This window comes from Bubalus bubalis, chromosome 16 (assembly GCF_019923935.1).
Source record: "Bubalus bubalis isolate 160015118507 breed Murrah chromosome 16, NDDB_SH_1, whole genome shotgun sequence".
NCBI classification, from domain to species: Eukaryota; Metazoa; Chordata; class Mammalia; order Artiodactyla; family Bovidae; genus Bubalus; species Bubalus bubalis.
In genome coordinates, this window is record NC_059172.1 from 34,868,665 (window position 1) to 34,882,388 (window position 13,724).

A 13,724-nucleotide genomic window follows, 5' to 3' on the forward strand; every position below is an offset into this window, starting at 1 on the left:
GCTTTCACAGATGCCCTTAAGAAGTGCCCTTAAGCACTTCTCCATTATTTCTATATCAACTCATATAGCTTAGAGACTTTTTTTCTTGAGTGCACCACACAGCATGTGGGATCTTAGCTCCCCAACCAGGAATGGAACCCATTGTTCCTGCAGCAGAAGCTCATAGTCTTAACTGCTGGACCACCAGAGAAGTCCCAGCTTGGAGATTTAATACTAAGACCCAACAGTTGTAATCACAGTTGCTGTTTTGTTGGTGTGTGTGCATGTGTGTGACATGTCTATAAGTATTTCCTACTTCAAGTCAGGGCTGGTCTGGGCAATAGGGTGGGATGAACCTAGAGAGACTGATGGTTTTAATTGGGATATGGTAGAGAAAGAAAAACAGGGCCAAGTCTGATAAGAAAAATTTAAGATACTGGAGAATTATGTGATAGGTATCATGATTAAATTAGAGGTTTTGAATACAGAGACATGTGTAATTTGGGAGGAGTTTATAGAAGAGTTAGTGCTTGAAAAAGGATCAATATGACAGATACTATTATTTTTATCTCTTTTTTCAGGGCATGTCCTCAACCCACCATGATGATTTTCAATAACACCACATCCTCCCCTTCAACCTTCCTCCTCACTGCATTCCCTGGGCTGGAACTCGCTCGTGTCTGGATCTCCATCCCTGTCTGCTGTCTCTACATCATTGCTCTCTTGGGAAATACTATGATCCTGTTTGTCATCTTTGTTAAGCAGCGTCTCCACAAGCCCATGTACTATTTCCTCTCTATGCTGTCAGCTGCTGATTTGTGTCTGACCATCACGACCCTCCCCACTGTGCTTGGGGTTCTCTGGTTTCATGCCCGGGAAATCAGCTTTAAAGCTTGCCTCATTCAAATGTTCTTTGTACATGCTTTCTCCTTCCTGGAGTCCTCAGTGCTGGCAATTATGGCTTTTGACCGCTTCATGGCTATCTGTAACCCACTGAAATATGCCACTGTCCTCAAAGACATGATGATCATGGTGATCGGACTATTCATTTGCATACGACAACTAATTTTCATCTTTCCCATGCTTCTAGCCTTGAAGAGTGTATCTTTCCAGGAAAGAAAGGAGCTTTCCCACCCATTTTGTTACCACCCAGATATAATCAGAGATACATATTCCAACCCCTGGATCAACAGCTTTTGGGGCTTGTTTCTTCAGCTCTACATGACTGGTACTGACTTAATGTTCATTCTTGTCTCCTATGTCCTGATAATCCGTGCTGTCCTGAGCATCGTGGCCCCCAAGAAGCAAAAAAAGGCTCTCAACACTTGTGTGTGTCACATCTGTGCTGTCACTATTTTCTATGTGCCAATGATCAGCCTGTCCTTTACACATCGCCTCCTTAGCTCTACTCCGAGGGTGATCTGTAGTATTTTGGCCAATGTGTATTTGCTCTTACCACCTGTAGTGAACCCTATCATTTACAGCTTGAAGACCAGGACTATCCGCCAGGCTATGCTCCAGCTACTTCAAACTAAAGTTTCATGGAGCCGTAATGTGAGGGGTCTTAGAGGATCATGGGACTGAAGGGGAGAAATTGTAAGTACATAAAGTATATTTAAGTAGTAGAGGAATTTATATCCACGTCATCCTCAGGCACTGTAGTTACTAAGACAATTTCAGTAAAATTATAGGAGTAGGAAGATGAGAATCCCCTAAATTTATCAAAGAGTTCAAACAAATAAACAATATTCAAAACCAAATTAATTGTGTATTAGTCCCTCAAACATTTGGGGCTTCCCTGGTAGCTCAGTTGGTAAAGAATCTGCCTACAGTGTGGGAGACCTAGGTTTGATCCCTGGGTTAGAAAGATCCCTTGGAGGAGGGCATGTCAACCCACTCCAGTATTCTTTCCTGGAGAATTCCCACGGACAGAGGAGCCTGGTGGGCTAGAGTCCATGGGGTGGCAAAGAGTCAGACATGACTGAGCGACTAAGCACAGCACAGCACAGCCTTCAAACATTTAAAACCACTATGTGGACTTTCGTGCATATTAAAAGCACAGAAAGACTTAACACACAGAGTGAAGTCATCTTCATCCATCCAGTTAAACAATTTAATTATCTGCTTAAAAATGATAATTCTAAGGACCAAAATAAATGACAATAATTTTATTTTTCATTCATTGAACAAAACCGTTTATTTCTGTGGTCAAATTTCCCAGTGGTAATTGAAGATTTTTGGTTGAGCTGGTAAACAGAAGAGTTACATGTGTGTGCAAAGGTTCACACATAGAAATTTGTAATTTAAACCTAGGTAATTATTGTACACTGGCTTCATTTCCTAAATCACCTCCAGAGACCACTGCCTCCTTCTGGATACATGCCCTGAATTTCTCTTTTTGTTTTTTCCCTTTATTTTTTTTCCTCCTTAACAAAAACGAAACTTTCCAAGTTCTGATTTGTTACAACTCCAATGAGTGCAATTTATAAAATCACACATTGCCTTTTATTATTTTCCCACTGCCTTGACAGTTTAATATAATTCTGATTCTGATTCTATGCCCCTCTTCAGTATCTACTGTACCTCAGGACTGAAACTTCTCTCTATTCACCTTGGTTTCTTGAGTTGTTAATTTTCTCCCTAACTGTTAGGCTCCTTGACCTTTTTGTGTACTTGTTACCATAGAAGTGCACAGTGGTTTTGATACTTTTTAATATGACATGTGTGGGTTACCTCTATTAACAATATTTATTTTGTGAAAAAGTAAAGGAGTACATCAAGGCTGTATATTGTCACCCTGCTTAGTTAACTTCTATGCAGAGTACATCATGAGAAACGCTGGGCTGGAAGAAGCACAAGCTGGAATCAAGATTGCCAGAAGAAATATCAATAACCTCAGATATACAGATTGCACCACCCTTATGGCAGAGAGTGAAGAAGAACTAAAGAGCCTCTTGATGAAAATGAAAGAGGAGAGTGAAAAAGTTGACTTAAAGCTTAACATTCAGAAAACTAAGATCATGGCATCTGGTCCCATCACTTCATGGGAAATAGATGGGGAAACAGTGGACACAGTGTCAAATTTTATTTTGGGGGGCTCCAAAATCACTGCAGATGGTGACTGCAGCCATGAAATTAAAAGACGCTTACTCCTTGGAAGGGAAGTTAGGACCAACCTATACAGCATATTCAAAAGCAGAGACATTACTTTGCCAATAAAGGTCCGTCTAGTCAGGGCTATGGTTTTCCAGTAGTCATGTATGGATGTGAGAGTTGGACTGTGAAGAAAGCTGAGCACTGAAGAATTGGTGCTTTTGAACTGTGGTGTTGGAGAAGACTCTTGCAAGTCCCTTGGACTGCAAGAAGATCCAAGCAGTCCATTGTAAAGGAGATCAGTCCTGGGTGTTCTTTGGAAGGAATGATGCTGAAGCTGAAACTCCAATACTTTGGCCACCTCATGCGAAGAGTTGACTCATTGGAAAAGACTCTGATGTTGGGAGGGAATGAAGATAGGAGGAAAAGGGGATGACAGAGGATGAGATGGCTGGATGGCATCACTGACCCGATGGAAGTGAGTCTGAGTCAACTCCAGGAGTTGGTGTTGGACAGGGAGGCCTGGCATGCTGCAATTCATGGGGTTGCAAAGAGTCGGATACGACTGTGTGACTGAACTGAACTGAACCTCAGTATAGAGTTGACAGGATATTGAGAGAATTCTCCTAACTTTTGTTTCACACAAAGGATTATGAAATCTTAATTCTGCTCAGAAATTCATGTGTAAGCTCAATGGACCAAACGGACACTCTGATCTAAGCCACTTATCTCCTCCCTCTAAGCCAGCTTCCTATTTCTAGTAGGCAGGGAGTTGTTGTTTAATCTCTAAGTTGTGTCTGACTCTTTGTGACTCCATGGACTGCAGCATGCCTGGCTCCTCTGAACTCCCCTCTCTCTCAGAGTTTGCTCAAATTCATGTCCATTGATTCAGTAATGTTATCTAATCATCTCACACTCTGCCATCCCCGTCTCCTTTTACCTTCATTTCCCCCCATAATCAGGGTCTTTTTCAATGAGTCAGTTCTTCGCATCAGGTGGCCAAAGTATTGTAACTTCATGGATCACAGCGTTGTCGTGGTGATGGGGCTTGCATAACTCAATGAAGTTATGAGCCAGGCTGCGCAGAGCCATCCAAGATGGACGGGTCCCAGTGAAGAGTTCTGACAAGCCGTGGTCCACTGGAGAAGGAAATAGTAACCCACTCTGGTATTCTTGCCTGGAAAACCAGACAGGGAACCCCACTCCCAAATTCTGGTATGTTTGCCTCAGCTTTCTGTTCAGTTCAACTGCTAACAACCCTGTAACTCTGCTTTGCCCAAACCCCAACCCATTTTTCTCTAACCATAAGTAATGATATCCACATATTGTTTATAGTGAATATTATCTGTATGATTTCCTTTTTATACAGAATATTCAGATTTTTTTTGATATCTCACTGGAATCACTTAAATGTCACACAAACATGTATGCCTGAAGCCAGTATTTTATGTGGAGAAAAATCAATGTATGAACATACAGAAAGTAGTGCAAATGGAAATAACATTTGTTTTTTTAGACTCCAAGATGAGCATCACAGCACAGAAGCTCTCTTGGCCTTGTGCATTTTGTGGGAAACCTTTATATTTCATCATACCACAATCAGTATTTCAGATTTCAATGTTCCATCTTCATGTTGCTGCCAAATGTCTCTTTGGTTATAATCCCTTCGATGGGATAGAATACAACTATTATGTAAAAGTTCAATAGTCCCAAGGTATAGACATAAAATATCTATACCTCATTACAGAAAAAAAGGATTAATAATGGAAGACATTTTTATTAATCAGGCAGCCTATTAGTAAGCCCAGGGGAAAAAAAAAATCTTAAGGAAAGAGACTTAAGTAAGAGAATTTTGTGAATTTAGGTAAGAATTGTAGGAATGGGGTGAGGCAGAAAAACTGTCACAGAACTGGGCATGTTCTAGATGAGGTTACACAGTACTCTTTGAGGACTCCAGGGAATGACATAAAATACCAAACAATGTTTTTCAATATTTATGTTTTTGAGTCCAGACATTACTCCGCCTAGAGAGGAAAGAGGGCTTATATAGCAGCTATGAAAGGCTGGTGAAAATGAAGAACTATGAAACAAGAAAGAAAAATATTTTTCTTTAAAGAGCATCACACTACGGCAGAGACTATCACTCTGAAACTGTCCTGTAGCAGAGCAGACAGCCCACACCACACCCTAAGCTAACCATCCAAACATTCCTTCACCAGTTCTTACCAATATCAATGACTTTTTAATTGCTTCTTTGGAAGAGATTTCTAAAATTTGTTTTCCTTTTCTTTTTTTTTTGTAGATCCACAACACTTCACAATTCATATATTTAAAAACATCTGGAAAAATACATATTATATATATATTTAAAATTTTCATAAGTCTGATACCCAAATGCATTAGAAGCAAACAACAAAGCTAACATGAACTGTTGTGAATATACTTATGGACATTATTTATTTCAATTGTGTGAATATTAACACATTTCACTTCAGTAATATAACTGTGTCAGAATACAGGATAATGCCCCAAGTGTTACAGGGCCTTTCTAAAGTATAAAAAATTCTGAGCTCTGAAGGTTTTAGGTGAGCAATTATAAAAATGTGTAATTGTTCTTCCAGTTTTATGATGGTCAGTATATAAAGCAGCCTGCTATATGTGTTAATCTTTCATTCCTCCGAAGGTACTTTTCATATTCAACTCAAAATTCAATTGCTCAATACCAAAATTGCCTGCTCAGTGTTGAAATGCTTTCATCAGTGTACTCTATAGTAGTTGCTATTAGTAGATGACTTTGCATTTTGGTGTTATTTCAAGCAATGCATTTAATATATTGGGGTTTTTCTTAAAAAATTATAAACGTCATATATATGTATATTTATAAATAATTAAACTTTTGTGAATGTGTTGGGAAATACAGAAAAGTATTTAAAAGATAACAAAAATCATTCACAATTCTACCATTGAGAAATATTATATGATCTATGACCTAAACTCTTTTTTTTTTTTTTTTAATTTAATTTTATTTTTTTTAATTTTATTTTATTTTTAAACTTTACATAACTGTATTAGATTTGCCAAATATCAAAATGAATCCGCCACAGGTATACATGTGTTCCCCATCCTGAACCCTCCTCCCTCCTCCCTCCCCATTCCATCCCTCTGGGTCGTCCCAGTGCACCAGCCCCAAGCATCCAGTATCGTGCATCGAACCTGGACTGGCATCTCATTTCATACATGATATTTTACATGTTTCAATGCCATTCTCCCAAATCTTCCCACCCTCTCCCTCTCCCACAGAGTCCATAAGACTGTTCTATACATCAGTGTCTCTTTTGCTGTCTCGTACACAGGGTTATTGTTACCATCTTTCTAAATTCCATATATATGCGTTAGTATACTGTATTGGTGTTTTTCTTTCTGGCTTACTTCACTCTGTATAATAGGCTCCAGTTTAATAAGCCAATGTAGTACACACACAACATATATTTATGAACCAGGGTAGTACTGTATATTTCAACATATATTTCTACTTGTAGATTTGCCTGATGTTACTCACTATTCTCCATTAAATCATATTTTATATTAGATTAGCTTCCTTTAGGAAGCTTTCCTCTGATTCTTCACTAAAAAAGGCAAACTGCCATTCTTTTATTTGTGCTTTCTTACATTCATGCTTAAACTTACTGTACTTTACTCAGTGAATTTAACTATTTGTTTGTTCTCCCTACCACCAGACTATAAGCTTGAGAGTAGGCCTATGTTTTATTTTCATTTAATCCTAAACATCTAATTTAGTGTTTAGCAAATACCACTTAGTTCTGACTGCTGAGCTGTATGGGTGAATAATATTTAATATTATTTGTATATCATGGTTTATATTATACTTCCTATTATTTAACATTTCAGTATTTTATAGCATTTTTATCATAGAAAATAATTCTCAAAATATATTCTTATAAATATATATTTGACCACACATAGAATTTGAATTGTTAAATTTAATGGATTAGTTTGTAGGCTCTGGAAACACACTGCCTGGGGTAGACTCAAGTTTCTAACACCATAGTTCTGTGTCCCTGGATAAGCTAACTGCTCAAAGCTTTAAATTCTTAATCCCCATAACAGGGGGGAACTCATAAAATCTACCATGCTCTTGCAAAAATTAATGGAGTTAATGCAGGTAAATATTTAGCCCAAAGTCTGGTACCTAGTAAATGGCGAACGTTGCATATATCATATTATTATCTTCTAAATTGTAATGATTTAAAAGCCATTCAAATATCTAATTGCTTTTCACTTTTCCTTTCAGCTTTTACATTTTTCTTATTTCTTTAGAAAATTGTTCCCATCCAGAGGTTAATTTATTTACTTAAAGTAGATTTAAAATTTAGCTTTGAACATACTTATTCATTTATCTTATTTTTGTGTGTGATTAAAGATCACAAACACATGTGTAGTTTAAATAGGTGCAGATTTTTTCTACCATAATTGTTTGAATAGTCAACCTATTTCAATATTGTTTTGATATTCCTTAATTATATATTAAGTTTTCATATCATGTATGGTATATTGAAGTGTGTTTTTTATATTTCCTTATTTTTCCCATTGATTTATTGACCAAACTACACAGAATTTATAGCTGAGTAATAGTTGTTATTATTACTAAGAGTCTTGTTACAATTTTTATTTATTACTATCATACTCTTCAGTTTAATCTTATAAATCTATTTTTGGAATTATTAGGTAAATTTCTAAATATGCTACTGGGAGCTTGATTGAAAATGTGTTAAACCTGTATGGTAATTGAGGAAAAGTGAGAAACTGAAATGTATTTACTCTTCTGATCAAGAAACATTTATTGACATGTTATGACTTGAGTTATTGTAAAGATTTGAATTTCTGAGTTGAGGGTAAACACTAAAAAGAGAATAAGTATTCTTTCTCATGTTTTTCATGACAATGTATTTGCTCTTTCTTGTGGTTAAACAGAACACTAACTGTTTTTTAGGACAGCTTCTTTAACCTAAAATGTATAGTTACTCCTTAATGATTTTGGCAATAGGTTTTCTATCATTCCAGATATTCTGTATGCCTGAAATTTATCATCATATTCTGAATTGTTAAGAGTTTTTACTGCTGTTGTTCAGCAATAAAATGTGTTGAGAGTTGAGAAATGTGTCAGACTACTATTCAGATGTCATTTCCATACAAGTGCTGGAGATATGCCATCAGTGTGATGGGTGCAGTTATTTTAAAGAAATGAATTACAAGGAAGAGAGGCAGACATGTGAACTAATAAACATAACATAATTGGAAACTGTTTGGGTCCTCAGAGAATTAATAGTACAAACTGGGAGGATGTACAAAAGGTTGTCCTTTCCTAAAGAATCTATAGACATGGAGACATCACTTGTTGAACAAGAACTCAGTGAAATTCACCTGGGGACATCAAATCTATAGTAATATTTAGCCATCTGAGAACAACTTCTTCAAATGATTTTTGGGAACATCAATACTATTAATTCTTTGTGATTTTGACACAGGAAGTAAAACATTGAAATTTATTAACAGTAATTTTCTCTCACTGCACAGTACAAATTGTTGGTTAGCTTATTCTAAATTTTATGCTTTCTATCTTTGTCCCCAACTAAATACTCTTGAGTAAAACATGAACAAAAACCAAATGACATAATTTATAGGAAATAATTTGAGGTAACCAATCATTCTTAGTTGGCTATTTAACTTTTTAAAAGTGCAACTATATATGCATGAATATTATTTTATATTCCTTAATATATGCCTAGTATGTCATTTTTTCTGTTAGCTCAAAATTATTTCTAGCATTCTTAGTGTAACTGAACATGCCAAATACCTAATACCAAAATACCAAGTATCTAAAAGCATTGAAATCATTATTTTAGAACATATATTTTAAGGCATCTAAGAATATCAGTGCTTTATTTTATTTTTTAAATTTACAATATTGTATTGGTTTTGCCATATATCAGAATGAATCTGCCACAGGTACACATGTGTTCAAAAAAAAAAAAAAAAAAAAAGAATATCAGTGCTTTAAAAATTACCGTGCTACTATTAATAGCTTTCCTATTTCTTACTAATAGCAGAACTGCCCCTCTGTTCTTTTAGTAAATATGGCTTTTTGGAACCCTGTTGTAAGTTAGAGGAAAAGAAAAGCAAACCTACTCTGTCTTAAAGAATATTATGAGTTTATTGTCAGTTCAAGGCTGCATGCATGCTCAACTGTGTCTGACTCTCTGTGACCCCATACATTATAGTATACCAGGTTCCTCTGTCAGTGGGATTTTCCAGGCAAGAATACTGGGGTGAGTTGACAGTTCCTCCTCCAGGGGATCTTCCCGATCCAGGAATCAAACCCATGTCTCCTGCATCACCTGCATTGGCAGGCAGATTCTTTACCGCCGAGCCACTTTGTCTCTATTTGATGGTTAAGGATAGAGCAAAGACAACATCACTAATTATTAGAGAAATGTAAATCAAAACTAAACTACAATGAGGTATCACCTCACACTGGTCAGAATGGCCATCATCAAAAAAATCTACAGACAATAAAAGGGTATAGAGAAAATGGAATCCTCTTATACTGTTAGTGGGAATGTAAATTGGTGCAGTCACTATGAAGACAGTATGGAAGTTCCTTAAAAAACTAAAATATAGTTACCATGCTTGCATGCCTGCTATGTTGCTTCAGTCGTGTCTGACCCTGTGAGAACCTATGTAATGTAGCCCAGCAGGCTCCTATGTCCATGGGATTCTCCAGGCAAGAATACTGGAGTGGATTGCCATGCCCTCCTCCAGGGGATCTTCCCAACCCAGGAATTGATAGTTACCATATGTTCCAACAATCCCACTCCTCAGCATATATCCAGAGAAAACACCAACTCAAAGAGATTCATGCACCCTAATGTTCATAACAGTACTATTTACAATAGCCAAGACATGGGAGCAACCTAAATGTCCATAGACAGATGAATGCATAAAGAAGATATGGTATATTTATACAGTGAAATATTACTCAGCCATTAGAAAGAGTGAAATAATGCAATTTGCAGCAACATGGATGGACCTGGAGATTATCATACTAAGTGAAGTAAGCCAGATAGAGAAAGACAAGTATCATATGATATCACTTATATGTGTAATCTATAAAAAGATACAAATGAACTTATTTACAAAACAAAAACAGACTCACAGACTTAGAAGACAGAGTTAGGTTATCAAAAGGGAAAGGTGGTGAGGATAAATAAATTAGAAATTTTAGATTAAAATGCACACTACTATATATAAGAGAGATAATTAATAAAGACCTACTATATAACATGAAAAACAATACTCAATATTCTGTATTAACATAAATGGGAAAAGTATCTGAAAAAGAATATGTAACTGAATCACTTGTCTGTATACCTGAAACTAACACCACATTGTGAATCAACTATGAAAAGTGAAAGTCACCCAGTCGTATCCGACACTTTGCGACCCCATGGGCTATAGTCCATGGAATTCTCCAGGCCAGAATACTAGAGTGGGTAGCCTTTCCCTTCTCCAGGGGATCTTCCCAACCCAGAGGTCAAACCCAGGTCTCCCGCATTGCAGGCAGATTCTTTACCAGCTGAGCCACAAGGGAAGCCCAAATCAACTATAACCCAAAGTAAAATTAAAATAAAAAATTAAAAAAAAACAAGTGCAAAGGGAGAAAATATATAAGCAACTCATATTTGAAAACAGAGTTTTTAAATTTAAATGGGTAATCAAGAATTTAAATTGAGTCCCCACAGTAAATACATGACTGAAGGCTGCAGGAAAGAAAATAAGTAACTGGTTTGGAGTAATGTCTTTAGACTCCAGCTCCTCTGATATTCATTCTCTATAAGGGAAAACAATCTCTACTTCCATTTTTACATCCTTGTGTTGTAAACACTGTAACTAAAATTCCACATCCATGTATTGGTTCATGATTTTAATTATATTACAAAATTATCCCATATATACCTATCAATGCCCGTGTAAGTCCTAAGCTCACAGACCTCAATGCCCAGACCACATGTTGTTGTACTGATTACAATCATGATTAGGAAAGATAAGAATGACCCATCCATAAGACTTTGCTTAGAAAGGTATTGTTTTATTCCCTGAACCTGGCTGACCCTGCCTCACTTTTCCCCATACCTTTATTTTAGACCAAATTTCCCCAGAACCTTCTCACGAATTTGCTGTGTCTTCACACAGTAGACAGTGGGATTCATCAGAGGTGGTACTAGCAAGAAAATGTCAGCAATGAGGATCATGGCCACTGGGCACTTGAGCTTGCCAAAGCAGTGCATGGAAGCTGAAGCGATGATGGGCACATAGAAGATAAGCACAGCACAGATGTGGGAAACACAGGTGTTGAGGGCTTTGAGCTGCTCCTTGTGGGATCCAATTCCCATCACAGTCTTCAGGATGAATACATAGAACACAGCAGTGAACACACTGTCTGTCATCATAAAGAGAGCAACAAAGAAGCCATAGAAAAAGTTGACTGTGTTGTCAGAGCAGGCAAGCTTCATGACATCTTGATGGAGACAGTAAGAGTGAGAAAGTAGGCTCTTCCTACAATAGGTCAATCTTTTAAGAGTGAAAGGAAATGGGAGCAATAAGAGCATGCTTTTAGTGAGGAACACCAGATCCATTTTGGCCACTCTGGCATTGGGGAGGATGGAGCTGTTATCTCAGGGGGTTGCGGATGGCCAAAAAGCAAACAAAAGACATGACCAGGAGCGCTGAGGACTCCAGATTTGTGAATCCATGGATAAAGAATTCTTGAGCAAAGCAGGCACTTGGGGAAATTCCTGTAGCATTGAGAGCAAAGATCAGCAGCATAGTGGGGAGGGATGAGAGGGACAGTCCCAGGTCAGAGACAGCCAACATGGAAAGGAAATAGTACATGGGTGCATGGAGTGAGGACTCTGTCCTGATCATGAAGAGGATGGTGCAATTGCCAAGAATGGCCACCAGGTACATGAGGCAGATGGGGACAGAGATCCATATGTGAACATGCTCCAGTTCTGGGATCCCAATCAGGAAGAAGGTGGTGATCTCCACCTTAGAAGAATTGAGAGTGTGCATGATAAATTGATTGGGAAGTATTTATTCCAAGATCTGAAATGGCACTTTCAGCATAGGTCTGTTATGCACTTCTCCCTTCTTTCAGCACTTTTGTCTGAGACATAAACAGAGAAAACACAGTTTTGAAAGACTTCTCATAATAGAATAAAAGAATAAAAGAATGAAATATTTCTTACAAACAGACTATTGATAATATAGTCAGATAATGTTAACTGACAAGGAGAATCATGGATGTCACACTTCCCCATCAGGTCCTGAGAAAAAATAAATTCCCCTTTTATTACTAGGTTTTGCCCCTCCCCATCTATAATATAATGAAACAATTTATACAGTCAGGCTGAACTATATGGTAGCTCTTTCTTCTTGATCCAAAATGAACATAGAATTAAGAAGAAAAGAAGAAAAAAAGCAAGAAATAGATTTTAGTAAAGCAGTTAGGAAGTGGTTTCTCCAATTTCTAGAGATGTTTACTCCAAACACTTTTCAGGCCAGGCTTCTAAAGCTGATTTCACTTGCAAGCTCTCTGTAGAGCTTGCTACCACTGTTGTAGCACCATCCACCAAGTAGAAACAACTGGGACATTGTAAAGGTACAAAATCAACACTTGCTCAGTCAGATCAAGAGAGGAAGATGAGAGACAGCTCTTAAGCTGAAAGAGGGAAAAAAAGGAATAAATATGTTAGAGAGATTAAAAAGAGAAAACATCAGAAACTATTACTCGGTGCTAGACATTCTTTAGATAATTTTTACCCATAGTTTCACTTTCAAAATATTTGTTCCATTTTTATGTGAACTTAAAAATAAATGTTTATACGTGAAGACTTATACACTTACTGGTGAACAGGAGATAGTAAAATAGCAGAATTACTTTGAGGATAAGAGATAGTTGGCAAAGTCCTGATCAGTCTGAAACATAATAAATCTCCTACTAACAATCAGTTCAGTTCACTTCAGTCACTCAGTCGTGTCCAACTCTTTGCAACCCCATGAATCGCAGCACGCCAGGCCTCCCTGTCCATCACCAACTCCTGGAGTTTACCCAAACTCATGTCCATCGAGTCAGTGATGCCATCCAGCCATCTCATCCTCTGTCGTCCCCTTTTCCTCCTGCCCCCAATCCCTTCCAGCATCAGGGTCTTTTCCAAAGAGTCAACTCTTCACATGAGGTGGCCAAAGTATTGGAGTTTAAGCCTCAGCATCAGTCCTTCCAATGAACACCCAGGACTAATCTTCTTTAGAATGGACTGGTTGGATCTCCTTGCAGTCCAAGGGACTCTCAAGAGTCTTCTCCAGCACCACAGTTCAAAAGCATCAATTCTTCAGTGCTCAGCTTTCTTCACAGTCCAACTCTCACATCCAGACATGACCTCTGGAAAAACCATAGCCTTGACTAGACGAGCCTTTGTTGGCAAAGTAATGTCTCTGCTTTTGAATATGCTATCTAGGTTGGTCATAACTTTGCTTCCAAGGAGTAAGCATCTTTTAATTTCATGGCTGCAGTC

General features: G+C 37.6%; 1 protein-coding gene and 1 pseudogene across 1 annotated transcript; one reads left to right on the forward strand and one right to left on the reverse strand.

Annotated features, from left to right (window-relative positions):
• Positions 1-558: 558 nt before the first annotated feature.
• On the forward strand, positions 559-1,563 carry LOC112579457 (olfactory receptor 51T1-like). The gene has a single exon (XM_025265902.3). It carries the CDS (start codon positions 580-582, stop codon positions 1,561-1,563), a length of 984 nt encoding a protein of 327 aa, XP_025121687.3. The 5' UTR covers positions 559-579.
• Positions 1,564-11,285: 9,722 nt separating this feature from the next.
• On the reverse strand, positions 11,286-12,222 carry LOC102395170 (annotated as a pseudogene).
• Positions 12,223-13,724: the final 1,502 nt, after the last annotated feature.

Excerpts from the sequence above, each read along its gene's own strand:
- LOC112579457 (XM_025265902.3), top strand. The coding sequence starts at position 580 with ATGATGATTTTCAATAACACCACATCCTCCCCTTCAACCTTCCTCCTC.